This window comes from Cyrtonyx montezumae, unplaced genomic scaffold, assembly GCF_038088225.1.
Source record: "Cyrtonyx montezumae isolate F1298 unplaced genomic scaffold, pur_monq_1.0 scaffold_23, whole genome shotgun sequence".
Classification (NCBI taxonomy): Eukaryota; Metazoa; Chordata; class Aves; order Galliformes; family Odontophoridae; genus Cyrtonyx; species Cyrtonyx montezumae.
The window spans coordinates 4,965,262-4,979,769 of NW_027071970.1; the positions used below are offsets into that span (position 1 = coordinate 4,965,262).

Genomic DNA, 14,508 nt, shown 5'->3' on the forward strand with positions numbered 1-14,508 from the left:
GGGACTGCTCAGTCCCACCGTGACCCTGTGCCCTTATTCCATAACTCAGGGAAGGGCTGGGAGCGCCTGGACCTTGGGCACATGAATGAGGATTTCTTGCTCTGCCTTGAGATGCAGGGCCACGCAATGCAGACACAGCTGCAGCCAAAAATTAGGTCCTGGGAAAGGGCCCCCAGGCTGCACCCCACGGCTGAGATGAGCCACATCCCCACGGCTGGAGCTGGGGAAGGCAACGTGGCTGTGCATGTGTGCACATGGATCACGAGGACACGTGTTGGGCTGGGATTTGTCTCCCTGGGGCTCACATTATGTGACACCCAGTTCTGCCCCATCCCCTCCCACAGCCCTCAGCTCCCCATGGCCTCACACCACCGTGTCCCCACACCAAGCACACACTGCCAGCACTGCACAGAGACACAGAGCCAGGGGCCACACACGGGGCCAGGAGCTCTCCTTTATTGCAGCCCCGACAGCCCCATGGCCAAGCCCACACCAGGGCTGCCACCTCCCCACCCGGCCGAGGGCCCCAGCTGCTTTTCACCATTTTTTTCCCATCACCCAGAAACCAGAAGCTGCCTCACCACTATGCAAAAAGGGGGCAACAGAGAACCCAGGCCCTAAGGGGAAGACGAGAAGGGGCCGAGCAGGGGCAGCAGGAGCAGCAGGGCCAGGGGGCAGCGGGGGCACCCACTGCTGGCCGTGGCATCCCGGGAGGAGAAGATTTTGCGGCTGTGGAGCGGCTGTGGTGGTCGGAAGTTGTTGGTCATCTTCAGGGGTGCAGAGCCTGAGGTTGGGAAGTGTACGGTGCTGACAAACGCCTGCAGCTGCGGGGAGAGAGGTGCGGGTGGGAAGTGGGACCATGGGCACTGCAGCCACAGTGCCCACAGTGAAGTGACAGCACACACACAGCTCCATCTTTCCCCCTAACGGACAGCACAGGGCTCTGCACACACTGCGCTGTGTGGTGGTGCAGGAAGCCCAGCTGAGCACAGAGCAGACAGGAAATGCAACAGCTGAGGTGCTTGGGCAACACGGGAGAACTTCATCCATCCCCACATCCATCCACACCAATCCAAACCCCCTGCCCACCCAGCAACCCACCCACCCTCCTCTTGGTGCCCCTCTGGAGCTCTCCATCCCCACATTTCTACAGATGTCACCTTCGCTTCGCCTGCACAGGGACGGGGGATGCCCACACCGCTTCGGCCAGATGGGCCCTCCCAGCACACGGCAGCGGGGCTGAGGATTCCCGTTACCTGCTCCCGTCCGATGTCCACGGGCTCCTCAAACACGGTCCAGATGACGGCCTCGCTGCAGTCCGGGGTGGTCAGGGAGCCCTGGTAGCGGTAGTACCGGGAGAGCTGCGCGACGTGCGGCAGCAGCGTGCCAAGGCGGAAGGTGGAGGCCAGGTCTACTGCCTGCCCTGCACAGCAGGACGTGGGCACTTAGCCCTATCACCCCCTGTGTGCCCCAGGGTCTCTCCCCTCCCACCCACGCCCCAGCACAGGAGTCCCAGTGCACCTCACCAGCATGGGAAATGTTCCTGAGTCCCCCAATGATGGTGTTGTAGTTGGAGTTCGGGGCTTCCGAGACCTGCGGGGAATGAGTGGGCCCTGCAGCTGTGCTCAGACCGATGTATAGCAGCACTGACCCCGTGTACTTGCAGCCAACCTGGAAGAAGCAGCCCAGCACAGCCAGCCCATTTGGGTGTCCCTTGGCCTCCCCTAGGGTGCGGTACTTGACGTTGATGTGGACAATGTGCAGCTGGAGGAAGCATGGAGGGCTCAGCACTGGCTTCACCAGCAGCCAGGCACCAGGATGGGAAATCAAAGTGCCGTGGTGGTAAGGGGTTTCTTGCCTACCTCCATGGGGAGCTGCTGCCCATCCACGGTGTGCTCAGAGCCATTCTGAGATGGGCTGCCCCAGTGGAAGTGCAGCTGCAGTGCACGGTACCGGCCTGGGAGGCCCCCACCGCTGATGGCAATGTGCTCAGCGCCCGGCTCACTCTCCAGGCTCAGCATCACTGCAAGGGATGGGAGAGGGACGGGGCTGGGGGCCGTGGGGCAGCACCCCTGAGGAGCTGAGCCCTGGCTGAAGGAGAACACCCACCCGTGTGCCCATCATTCAGCAGCCGCCACTTGCCGGGGGGGGCCTGGTCATAGCCCTCAAAGACGATGTCCCCAAGGCCGCCGTCCCGCTGCAGCTGCTGCCGGTCGATGTTAACTGGAGACTGCTTGTCACCGCCGCAGGTGGCCTTCAGCTCCTTCCAGTGGCTGGGGCCTGCGAGGAGCACGGCCATGGGGGCACCTGCAGTGCCACCACCACCACCATCCCTGGGGGGGACACAGGCTCTGCCCCATCTCCATCTCTTCTTTCCCTGTTACTCCAGGAAGGTTTTACTCGGAAACCTGCAGAGCTGTGGCCCACCCCGTGCGCTCTCCATTCCCCACTGCCTTCATTAAGGGATGGTGCCCTCAGCACGTGCCGGTTCTGTGCTGCCCCAGCCGCCTCCCACCAGCCCCAGCACGGTTTAATTGCTGCTGGAGCCGGGCCTGTGCCGGGCAGCAATGCTCGGAGCGCTGCCAGACATAGCTGACCTGCAGCACAGCGAGCACACACCTGAGGGCTACAAAGCAACTGGGCTGTAACTGCTGATTACATGCTCCCTGATCCTTAATTAACCTTTTACAAGCTATTACTTGAGTGCTTCCAAAGTGCCCCACGGGCACCGGGCAGGGAGGCACCGAGCGGAGCTCCGACCGTCCCCACTCACCGCACTTGGGGTCCTGCGAGTCGTAGCACCACTGCCCTGCGGGAGAGAGCGGTGCTCAGGGCGTGCAGAGGCCCCTGCTCCCCAACCCCCCCCCGCTTTGTTGCGGGTACCCCTGCAGTGCACAGCGTGGCCGTGGGCAGCGGTGCGCCCACACCGCCCCAAGCAGCGCTCCGCGCTCCGCTTCCCTCCCACCTCGCTGCTGTCAGCGCGGGGACAGCTCTCGCTGCTCCCGGCTGCTGCCCACGGCCACTCTGCTCCACTCGCATCCCACCAAACCCGTCCGGATCCCCGCGTGGGTTTCGCACTCCCTGCCTGCGGGGATGGGTCCCCACTGACCCCGCTCTCGTTGCAGCTGCAGGCTGCGCTGCGTGCACCGCCTGTGCTGTTGGATTAACATCCCACTCCTCTCCGTGCTGCTATGAGAGGCTGCAGCCACGAGTGGGGACTGTCCCAGGGCAGCGAGCTCGGGCTTTCCTTCCCGTCCAGTGGGAACCGAGCCTCTTGCATGCCCTCGGAGCTGCAAAGCACTGCCCTCGCCCAACTGTGAGCATCCCCAGCACGAACCAGGCGGGCGCCCGCTGCTCCATGGCAGAGTGCTGCACGCCCCAGCCCCGCTTGCTCTGAGGTATCATCACCCTCTGTGACATTTCCCCGGTTGTGATCCCACGGGGCAGAGGGGCTGAAACCTCAATGCCAGGTGCCTGACTGACCATCCAACCCCCCCGACACCTCCCAGCTGGGCTGACACCTCCCTGAGCCCGGTGGGGACAGGGATGTCCCGTGGGGATGGCACAGAACACAGCTCCCAGGCTGCACCACATCTCCGAGCCCCGAGCACCACAGACACGCATTCCCCCCGACACGTGGGAAAGGGAATAAAGTGCTATCACCACTGTACCCCACCCAGCACCATGCCACCCCACCACCCCCAGCCACCAGCACCCCACGCCCATCCCTCCGCAGCCCCAACCACGGTGGTGCAGCGGGCAGGCAGCGCATCTCACCTCCCGCAGCTGCTCGGATGACAAGAGGCAAAGTGACAAAAGTTACCCCCATCCCCAGCGGCCCCATGCTGGCAGCCCCTCTGTGATGCCCCGTCCTCCTCCGCAGTGCGCCCAGGCGGGCGGCAGGGCTGGGGAGGGATGCAGCGCTGCCAGCCCTGGAGAAATCCTCGGCTCCAGCTTGAACACTGCTTTTAAATATTCATCACAAGGGCTGAGTTTTTAACTCCTCGCCTGCTAGGAGGGAGCGGGAGCGCCCGGCCCCCAGCCAGCCCATGTGTGCTGTGCCAGGCCGGGCTGGCACGCGTGGGCAGTGGGCAGCAGTGGGGGTTCCCAGCATCATACTCTGAGCTCTGCAGGGCTACACTGAGCTTTGTGGGGCCAAAGGGGTGGCAGGGAGGGCTGTGATGTGCTGCTACTCTCCATCCCTAAAGATATGGGTTGTGGCATCCCCACAGCCCTGTGTGGGGCCGTGGAAGGCTCCTGCAGGGCCACCAGAGGTCTACATGTGACATCCTCACCTCTGGCACAGCTCTGGGGCTTAGGACAGGAGCAAGGGGCGAGCAGTGCCACAGGGATCCACGGGAAGAACCCCCTTCAGCCAGGGTGGGTTTAGGGAGCTGCTGCCTTCCAGCCCCGCACCCCATGCCCCCAGCACACCCCAGCTGCACGGTGCAGGGCAGCCATTATCCCGATGGAAGAGTTCTCCTCCTGCAGAGGGGAGGTAGGAAGGGGGTGAGCGCGCGGGATGGTGGCGTTGTCACATCATCCTAAAATATCCCCGCCTGCCTGAAGGCAGCAGAGAAAAAGGAGGCCACGGGGCAGGTTCCTCCTCTCCTCCCGCAGGTACTGCCCTGGCTCAGCGCTCGGAGCTGCTGCCAGGATGAGCAAACCCCGGCACCACGCAGGGCACAGAGCGGGCATCCCGCTGGCAGCTTGGCCATGGCACTGCAGCTCAGCACTGCTACCGTGTGCCGCATGCAGAGGGCTGGGCTGGCCAAGGGGCTCCTTGGGGCACGTTCAGCCCCTGCAGTCCATGCTCCAGGCAGAACCCCAACATCCCCCTGCCCTGCCAGTCACCCACTGCCACCCATCCCCGCTGCCCTCCCACTGGGAGCAGCCTCCGGTTTCTATAGGAACCAGAACAAACCTTCACGGAACCGCACTGTGCTTCCCAGCCCACTGCTGCCGTTGCTGCTGCTGCTGTGTGCTCATGGCCGTGCTGTCCCCGTGGAGTGGCTGTGTCCATCTTCGTGCTGCGCAGGACAGGGTGCTCCCACAGCCACGCGCACGGGCGCAGGAGCTGTTACAGGGGTAAAAAAAGGCTTGCTGAAAAATATAAATAGTCACTGCTGCTGCATCCATCGATCCGACGTGGGCACGGTGCCACATTGCTGGGAGCCCCTGCCACGCACAGCAGTGCCAGGAGCAGCTCCTGGAGGTGAATCCTCAGCTGGAAACACAGCCTGGGGGACTGGGAAGGGGCTGGAGAAGAGGGAGAGGAGCTGCACTGCACAGCTCACCTGTGAATGGGTGCACGAGAGCTGTAAGCATGCAGAAAAGTGGGGAGATGGAGCCCAAGCAGAGTAGACCCCAGGCAGTCCTGGCTTTGTTTGCCTCCGGTACAGCCAGAGTGTCCGGACAGGAGCGCAGCAGTACCCGCACAAAGGCAGCACTGTGGGCAGCAGCTGCACACAGCCCTGGCACTGCCCGGCACCCAGAGGGGCCCTGACAGCATCGGGAGCGGAGCGCGGCCACGCAGTGCTCCCCCAGTGATGCACTTTGGGCCGCAAGGAGCTCCTGCTGCTCCCGGACTCTGACATCATGGGTGTGGGCACAGCCATGCAGCACCGTGGCTGTGCCAGGGCACCAAGAGGAGCCACGCAAGGCCCTGCCAAGCCCCACCGAGACCTCTGCCTGCCCGTGACACAGGCAGTGTGTGGCACTTGCCTCCCAGTGCCCTGTAGTGCAGCTCCGTGCTGTGCCCCGTGGGCAGGGGCCAAGGAGCCCGGAGGGGCCGCGATGACGCTGTGCGCTGGACGGCGTTCAGCGATGAGCGCATCCCGCAGCCGCCAGCAGAGCTCGGGCTGCACTCCCGCTGCTCACCGGGCACTTGGGCAGCATGAGCTCAGCCCCGGCCACAGCCAGGACGGCCAGCAGCACCCGCTCCTTTCCTGGCTCTGAGCGCAGCCCTGGGCCGTGGCTTTGAGTTCCCCTCATCTCCCCGGGCAAAGCAGATTTGTGACCCCGCACGGAAGCCCGGTGCTCGCGCTCAGAGCCGGATCCCAGCGGCAAAAGGCAGAAAACCCTCATGCAGAGGGCCCGGGGGTGGCACCAGCACAGGGACACGCACAGCAGCTGCGATCCCAAGGAGCGGTGCCGGCAGCACAGGGTGGGGGCAAGGTTCACTCACAGTGCTAAACCAGCACAGCAAACCTACAGAGCGACGTTTTGCAGAATCACAGCACGCCTTGCGTCGGAAGGGACCCGACAGAATCCCGGCAGCCACCGTGGGCTGGGCATCCCCACCAGCACACGCTGCCCACCCACACCCACGCGGCTTCGAGGCACCCACGGCTCCCGGGTCCCCGCCGGCTCAGGCTGCCCGGCTCCGCGGTCCGCTCCTGCCCCCTGCTGCCCCGAAAGAAGGACCGCACCAATACCGAAAAGGAGACCCCGACACAGCCCCTTCTTACAGGACACCATTTATTTGGCATTGGGATGAAACGTTGCTCACAGCGTCTTGAGAAAAAGAGCGATCGGTGCCGAAAAGTTCTGAAACATTCTGAAAAACGGCTTCCAACGGAACCTCAGAGAGGCTCAGATGGGCCAAGGCTGCAGCACCGCGGGCACACGCTGGAGGTGCAGCCTTCAGGAGCCCTTCACCCACACCACTGTACTTCCTGACCCACATCCCAACACCAACAGGACCTGTCCAAGACTCAAAACAAGACATAGCTAACCACACACAAAGCTCTGTACGCCTGACCTTGTAGCAGGGAGTGAAAGCCACCACCTTCCTACCACTGCAGCATCCTGCAGCTCACCAAGTACAAAAATAGAGGATGCTGTGAGGCCGTGCATCACGGCAACACGGGTACCACATCTGTGCCCACCATGGAGGGACAGCGAAGAGCTCAGAATGGCACCACGGGACATAGAGCCCTGCACGGAGCCCTGGCAGAGCTGATGGCAGCCAGGAGCACTCAGGGAGATGAGCCCTTCGCTCATCCCACGCTGATATGGGAACGGGACCTTATCCGCAGGGAGATCTGGGATGCACTGGGTGATAAAAACCACTGCAGAAGTGAGGGGCAGTGAGAAATCAAAGCAAAAAGCGATGCCAAAGATCTCATCAACCTAATGGCAATCAGAAGAGCAAGGTCCTCTCCAATTTGCAGCAGCCCTCGCTAACCTGGTGCTCCGAGCTGCCAGGAAAGGATGCTCCCAGCTGCTGCAAGGACCTGGGAGCTGTGACATCCCTGCTACAGAGGATCCTCCTTGGTGTGAAAAAGATACATTAAAACAGGGGGGAAATGACAACTTTATTGCTGAATCAGCTTACCGAGAGGTGAAAGAGGGCTGGGCTCAGTGAGCTGCTCCGTTCGAGGCCAGAACTCCCTGGCTTACAGTTAGGGTGGAGAAGAATGGGCAAAAAGGGGGAGAAGTGTCCTCTGTGGCAGCAGAGGAGCAGGGAAGGCTCAGAACACGGGCAATGGTACCAGTGAGGCTCCTGCAGAGCAGCCCTCACACTGAACAGCTGCAGCCAGGACCCGCCACGGCACCACGGATTGTACCAGAGTTTATTTCCAAATAAGTTCACCACAGAATAAAAAGTAAAATAATAATAATTAATTAAAAAAATACACAGAAACAGATTGCCGCCGCGCTATGAGATGTGTGAGGTGAAGTATCTGTTCACCTCCACCACAAAACACAGCTTGAGACGAAACCGAGCCCCAGAGGCCTCCTGTCGCTGCGCGAGGATGCTACGGAGAGCCAGCGTCCCCTGCCGGCTGCCGAGGCGAGCAGAAGCTTTCCGGCCGGCATTGCTAAGAAAGCATTTTCAGGAACTCCGCAGCCCGTCCTCCAGAGGGCAGGCAGCTGCAGAGCAGCATCGCCCCGTGAGCAGGAGGAGCACACAGGGCCGTGGCCACCCAGGAACGCACGCACACGCACTCATACCTACAGAACTAAAGACAAATCAGTACATACAATGTATAAAACGTATGGATGTGCTCAAAAACGCACAAAACCCGCTTTATTTTCATACTTCAGAAATGCTCAGTTTGTACGCATGGTTCTCACTACTGCTCTCCATCCACTTCATCAGACCGGGACTGGAACTCAGAGGAGTTGAATTGTCAAGACCAATCCTCAAGTACAGTATAAGCCTACAGGCAAGACACAGAATAGAAAGTAGCAGCATATTCAATAGGGAAAAAGTCAGCTGCAACAGGAAACCACAACAGTGGGTTAGGATTTGTCATACAAGTACGATTTCTCATCATTACTAGAAAAATAATTCACATATACACCCCCGTGCAGCGTTTGCTTCCCGTCCCTCTAGGCTTGTACCCTTCATAAGGTAACAGGAGAACACTCACCAGGGGCATTCTTTACAAACTCCTTACAATTTCTCTCACCTGCTGCTGCTACAGCGAGTCAAGGGGAGGCAGAGGCAAGAGGAGAATGGGTGGGAGGGGTGAATTATTTGTATGCTAATACCCCCTTCAATTTAACATCACCTGTCAAGATGATTCTGCACTCGCTGTCAAATCTGACAGTGCTCGACTACAGGTTTAGTGAGGGAGTGAATTAATCTCTTTTTGCAAGGTATAAATGAGCTGGAAGAGTTAACCCGGGGGGAAAGCTGAAGAACAGATATGAGAGTGAAGCAAACTGCTTTGTCGATCTCAGCACGCCAAGCTCGTTATAACCCCCTGTGGGACCTGGGTAAACACACTGGGGTGTGGGAGGGATGGACTGCAGCAGGGTTGGCATCTACAGCATCGGGAGAAGAGACAAGAGTCCAATTAGAATTAAACATCGTGTAGAGTGGGAGTCAACCAGTGTTTGTAAATGGCATTTGTAGCAACTGTAAAGAAACAAAACTGAAGGGATGGGACACACATGCTAACTATAGCACACAGGAAGAAAAGCAAGAACAATGGTCTTTTATCCAGGCCAGTCTTGTGCCACCATTCACTGTCAAGGAGTCAAAGATTTAAGTGTTTTTCTTCGTAGTTGATGGGATTATAATGAACAGAGGTTCATTACAATGTAATACAGTGAAGGCAGACAAGCCAAGAAAAGTTACCTGCTCCCTGTCTCTTCCCTAAGTATTACCTGATGCACACAAGGATTCTGCTGAAGGGAAGCCAACATTATACAGATCCAGTTTTCTTTATGGGCCAGAAATTTAACAGACATTGTGAGATTTTGCAGCTAACAACAACAACAAATAACTGTCACTGCAAATCCTAGTTTTCTTAGTACTCTTCCATAAAAAGATGAAGTCAGGTACGGCGTAGATCATTCTCCTCCAGTCCCTGCGGTGTTTTGAAACAGCAAGGCTGATCAGAACACACCAACATCTGCAGCTCTTACTCGGTGACGTGGTTTAGCTCCTTGGTGTTCCTGCTCTGGCAAACAGAAACCCTGTCCCTCCCTCTGCAGTTCAGTCTTCTCTGTCTTTTCCAAGTGTAGCACTGAAGCAAGAGAGAAAGCAACTGACTGAGCAACGACAGCCCCCACCCTCCTCTTCCACGGTCTGCTTCCTGGGTCCAGTGGTATCCAGCCAAATCCAAGCAGCTTTTTCTGATGTAGATCTTGTTTCCACTCAGTTTAAGAAATAAAACAAAACAAAAAAACCCCTACCCATATGTTTCCTCTCCTTAGAAGTCAAAGGAATTCTCTGCATTCTTTTCCACAGCCAATGGAAAAAAACCAAACCAAACCAAACCAGAGTAGTTATACAATCCATATTTACAGGACGAACCGATTAGTGAACAAATAACAACAGCCAAAAACGAGAGGCACAATCCTAATCTAGAACATAAAAGCAGTGTTTGAAAACAAAGTGGAGATTCCTTCTGAAGTTCCAACCACGGATTAGTGTTTGTCTGTGCAAACAGTTGCTAAAACTATTTCTGACGGGCAGTCAGCTTATTCCTTTATACAATGGTATTGAGAGAACAGTGGCTGTGCCGGCTGCCTGGGAGAGTTTCTGCCGGTGTGTTTTCATTTAGAGGTGTGTCTGGGGGGACAAGAAAGGTGCTGCTGTCAGCAGAGTCTTCCAGCTCCACTGGAGAAGGACCAACTGAGGGAGGAAGGGATCCCTCCGTAAGCTGTGGGGATACATCACAGTTTCCTAGTGATGGAGGACCACTTTGCACAGTCTGAGAAAGAACTCCATCTGGAAAGGAGGAAGAAAAAAGCAGAATCAGAGGGTGAAGTGCATCGTTCCACATATGCAAATAAATTTACTCTCTGCATTTCTGGAAGCTCTGAGTTTTTCCTGGCTTTGTATTAACGCACAGATATGACACCGCAAAGGAGGAGAGTTATGTAGTAAAAATAAAGCAGTGATATATAAATAAGACTGATTAGTGCAAGTATCTTGCTGATCTTCTGAGATACGCTGCTATCAAATCCCAAAGTGGAATGACTACAGTATGCTAATATCGCAGCTGCAAAACTGAAAAGCAGCGGGTGAATCATTAAAAAGTGGTATTTTTGGTCTTTTTTTTTTGGCTGTGGGTGAGGAGGTGTGGGGAGTAGGGAAGAGGCTGGATGTATTTTGTTTAAAATTTCTTGTACTTGGCATTTGTTCTGCTCTTTAATACCAGTCTGTACAGACCTACCTCCAAAACACCAGAAAAGGGATCAGCATGGAAACTACATCACCCATCAACAACTCAGAACTGCTACGGTCTAACAGCTGTGCTGCTTGCAGCATGCAAACAGGATTACCACCATTAATAAAATGTATTATTACAGATTGGAAATTAAAAAGAATCACCTACTCTCTAACCAAGAATTAAAAACAAAAAGAGAAGTTAGTGCCCACATACCTGGAGTGGAACACAGGATGCTGTCTGGGTTGACAGAAGCCTCATATGGAGGAGGTGGGTCATCCGGATGCTGAATGTCTGGGTACTTATAAGCAGTATAGGGTGGTGGTGGATCATGGAAGTGAAATGCCCCACCTTCCCCATCATCTGAAAGATGTAGTGGAGTAAGGCCAGTTCCAAAACCATCTGGACCATAATCAAAACCAGGCATTCTGCGGCCCAGGTTGAAGTGGTGCACTATTTCAAGAGAAGAAAAAGAAAGGTATGAGTTGATACCATGTTCTCTTTTTCAGGTTAAGACATATCAACACCTCTTCCCACTTTTCACAGCCAAGGAACTCGTGTCTCCTGAAGACCTAGAAAAGCCAAAATAGCCTATGTGGGTCAGCTCACCACAGTTACACAGGAAGGCCCAAGGCCATCTGCTCCCAGCCTGTTTGCCCTGCACAACAGGTACACCTGAATCTGAATTCTGCCAACTAAAGAGATCACTGACACACAGAAGATCCTTCACATTTGGACCACATAGAAACTGAAAAGTACTCTCCCTTTACTGGCTAAAAAGTCACTCCAGTGTGAAGAACCTACAGGTTTGAATCAACCACACACACACACGCAAAGACAAGCAAGACCACAATGTTTCTCATTTCCACATATCAACTTCAGAATAACCACTGATAAGCAAAATAAGCACTGCTTTTTAAGTGAGGAGTGGTATAACACTGCACAAACCACATCCCACTCAGGCACTCAGTACACAGCTGCATTGACTTGGGCACAGTGCTGACCACTACGTATAACCAGGCTTCTGCTGACTTTCTCCACACAGATTTCTCTCTCTTTTCCCCCTAAAGCAGCTGTACACTGCACACACTCACAGGCTGAGGCTCATTACAGACACGGGGTACTCACAATTGGCTCCGATCAAAGACTCTATGCGCTCCCTCCGCCTCTGGCGCAGCCGGTGGACCATGAAGAGCAGCAGAGAGAGGATGAGGAAGGAGGAAATGCAGCTAACTATCAGGCGCATTCCACCAGCCATGGAGTCAAACAGACTGCTCCCATCTGTCACATAAAACATAAAATAGAAGTCTGTTACTTACATTCAGGACTCATTTTTTCTTGATGTTCTTTTGTCAGTAACGGAGAGAAACGCAGAGTGGAGATTCATTAGCCTGATTTAACACTTCTCCTCATTACAAAAGTGATGAATCATTAGGAGATCTATCTACTTACTGCAAGAACATCTAAACACATTACTCAACAAAATGTTGAAAGTTTCAAGTATGTGAAAAAGGGAAAACCAAGAGGTCAACAGCTCTTTGTGCATCAGCTTGTCTCCCTGGCATGGCTGATGGTCTTGTACTACAGAAAACAGCAACCCTGGAAGCCAGGGGAAAGGCCCCAGGATTTCTACACAACTCTTAAACTTTTGTCTTTCATACCACAAGATCTCTGAACACTTTCATTATCACCAAGATTTAGTCATTCAAATCCATATGCCGTAGGTAGTGTGCTTATCAAAATTAAATGATAGGAACTAAAAATACCTTTAGAAGATGAATCAACGTGATAGCAATCTTTCAAAAACTCCAGAGTTTAAGATCAACAGGAATTAGACACTCCCCTAAAATCACAGAACACAAGTGACAGGACACGAATGAGATCCACAAGCCTAGACTCTAGCTAAACAATTCCACACTGGGAAAGCTGCTGCTAGCAAATGATCACAGTTCTGTCACTGCCAGGCACGGGAGAGATTTCACAATTTAACTAATCGTGCTTAGGAAGCATCCAAGTACACAAGCACTCTACTCAAAGACAACAGACAACAAATGATCACCGTTTTAATCACAAATTAAAGAGCTCAGAATGAGAAGCACACCAAGGCTGGATGTGGCTGGGCAGCTGCACATCCCAACCATTGGGATTATACAGGAACACGACCTGCAGCAGGGATGAGCTCTGTCCCCAGTCACTGCAGGGTTAGGTCCCAGTCTCCTTCCTTTCCTGCATCCAACACAGCTGCAAAAGCTCTCTCTACAGTACTTTCTCTACAGCAAAAGCTCTAACAAAGATTCCTTACAGAAGAACACTAAAACCCTCACCAAACCTGTAAATATTTGTTTTCTACAAATGCTAGCAATAGAAAAACCCACCATATTTATACATCGTTAGAAGTTCAAGGCTTAACAGGTAGGTATTCATCACCTGACACATTCTTGGCCCCTGGTATCTCACTTAACAGCACACTACATAAAACACCAACACAACGTCCTCTCAAACCCGGCTGTGCCACACAAAAACCTCTACACTGCCAAATTTTTTCAGCAGCTCCCACTGCCATGGCTTCAGGTGATGCCATCACACACCAGCAGCAACCAAGGAACACAACACCCTGACCAGCACAGCCCTGTGGTTGTTCCTCCTTCATTATATGGCAATGTTGACTTGGTGAGCACTCTGTCCCAACATTACATAGAATGACTTTGGTAAAAAATAAATGCAGTGAAGTGTGATGCAATTTTTTTGCTACAAAGCCTGGCACTGCCTCTTCAGACCAGCTGAAGCTGAAAACCCTGGACTTCCTAGGGAGTCCAGGCCTCTTCCATACTGCTCACAGCCTCTGACAGCTCCTACCCCTCAACCTGTTGTCTGAATAAGCTGTTGTCAAATGAAGTCCTAGATTAAAATTTAAAAAGAGACAAGACCCAGTTTGCACAGAACAAGACAAGTCATCACTGAGATTTCCAACCTACATGCACAGAAATAGATTATTCCATGAAGGCTGTCTCACACTCAGGACAGCAGCAGCATCCTGTAACCCAGAGAAGCTCCTGCACCAGCAGCTCCTGCAAATACTTTGCTTCTTTTAATACTATTTCACAAGTGAGAGTTCCAGATTTGTACAAACAAGAGCCCCACATCCAAGAAGAGGGAATGGATTTTGGTTTCAGCACCAGTACACAAAAGATTTTCCTGTGTTATTTATCTTCAACTAAATGAGAAGCATCTTCCAAGACAGTACAGCTGGGATTGCTCAGCTTACTCCTACCACAGAAATATTCCCCTACTACCAAGTACTTGAGTAACATTCTTTATCCACTTGTAATCATCGCTCACCCACTCACACAACAAGAGCTGATTACCTGCCAACTCAACAGCAAGATTTATTTCCCCCCAGTCCCTCCTTGGGTGATTAATTCACTTACTGTTGATTAGTAAAACAGCTTTCTTTCCTTTGTAACAAAGCTTAGGGAAGACGTGCGTAAGAACTGGACAAAGATAAATACATGCTGATTAAAGAAAGTAATTCATTAATTTTTGTCAGCTGGAATAGTCATTTATAAACACCCAGAAAGAAAACTGAAATGCTTCATTTCAACATTTCAGTGTTTATCATTAGTTGAAGTAGATTTATTATGAAGGAAGTTAGACAACTGCTTGATGATGCTTCTCTCAAATTACTAAAAAGAAAAAAAAACCCACAAAAAAAATGCAACACTTCAGAACATAATGAAACAGTCTCATTTAGCATCAGTATAGGAGGAAGAGCTTAAGGATCAGAAAGGATGTGGTAAAATTCACTCTTAAAAATCAGTATTCGTGAAATAATTAAGACCCACAGTGTAAGCATGGATTAAAGAGCATGGCACTA

General features: G+C 53.6%; 2 protein-coding genes across 3 annotated transcripts in view; both read right to left on the bottom strand.

The window, feature by feature from the left end:
- Positions 1-429: 429 nt before the first annotated feature.
- LOC136050052 (carbonic anhydrase 15-like) lies at positions 430-3,844 on the bottom strand. Its single transcript, XM_065738667.1, has 8 exons — positions 3,778-3,844; positions 2,774-2,809; positions 2,110-2,280; positions 1,863-2,023; positions 1,672-1,764; positions 1,527-1,593; positions 1,257-1,423; positions 430-824 (listed from the first exon to the last, which is right to left on the bottom strand). The coding sequence occupies exons 1-8, from the start codon at positions 3,842-3,844 to the stop codon at positions 618-620; spliced, it is 969 nt and encodes a 322-aa protein (XP_065594739.1). The 3' UTR covers positions 430-617.
- Positions 3,845-9,021: 5,177 nt separating this feature from the next.
- DGCR2 (DiGeorge syndrome critical region gene 2) overlaps positions 9,022-14,508 on the bottom strand; it is a 35,360-nt gene continuing 29,873 nt past the window's right edge. For both annotated transcript variants that reach the window (XM_065738974.1, XM_065738973.1), the window contains exons 8-10: positions 11,763-11,915; positions 10,851-11,087; positions 9,022-10,192 (exon numbers count right to left, since the gene is read on the bottom strand). In XM_065738974.1, the coding sequence (XP_065595046.1) occupies positions 9,951-10,192; positions 10,851-11,087; positions 11,763-11,915 (632 nt within the window). In that variant the 3' untranslated portion in view covers positions 9,022-9,950. The remainder of the gene's footprint in view (positions 10,193-10,850; positions 11,088-11,762; positions 11,916-14,508) is intronic.

Coding starts and splice junctions, on each gene's coding strand:
- LOC136050052 (XM_065738667.1), bottom strand. CDS start 3,844: ATGGGGCCGCTGGGGATGGGGGTAACTTTTGTCACTTTGCCTCTTGTC. Junction 1,424..1,526: donor CAGGAACATTTCCCATGCTG/GTGAGGTGCACT, acceptor CCTGCTGTGCAG/GGCAGGCAGTAGACCTGGCC. Junction 825..1,256: donor TGGACATCGGACGGGAGCAG/GTAACGGGAATC, acceptor CTCTCCCCGCAG/CTGCAGGCGTTTGTCAGCAC.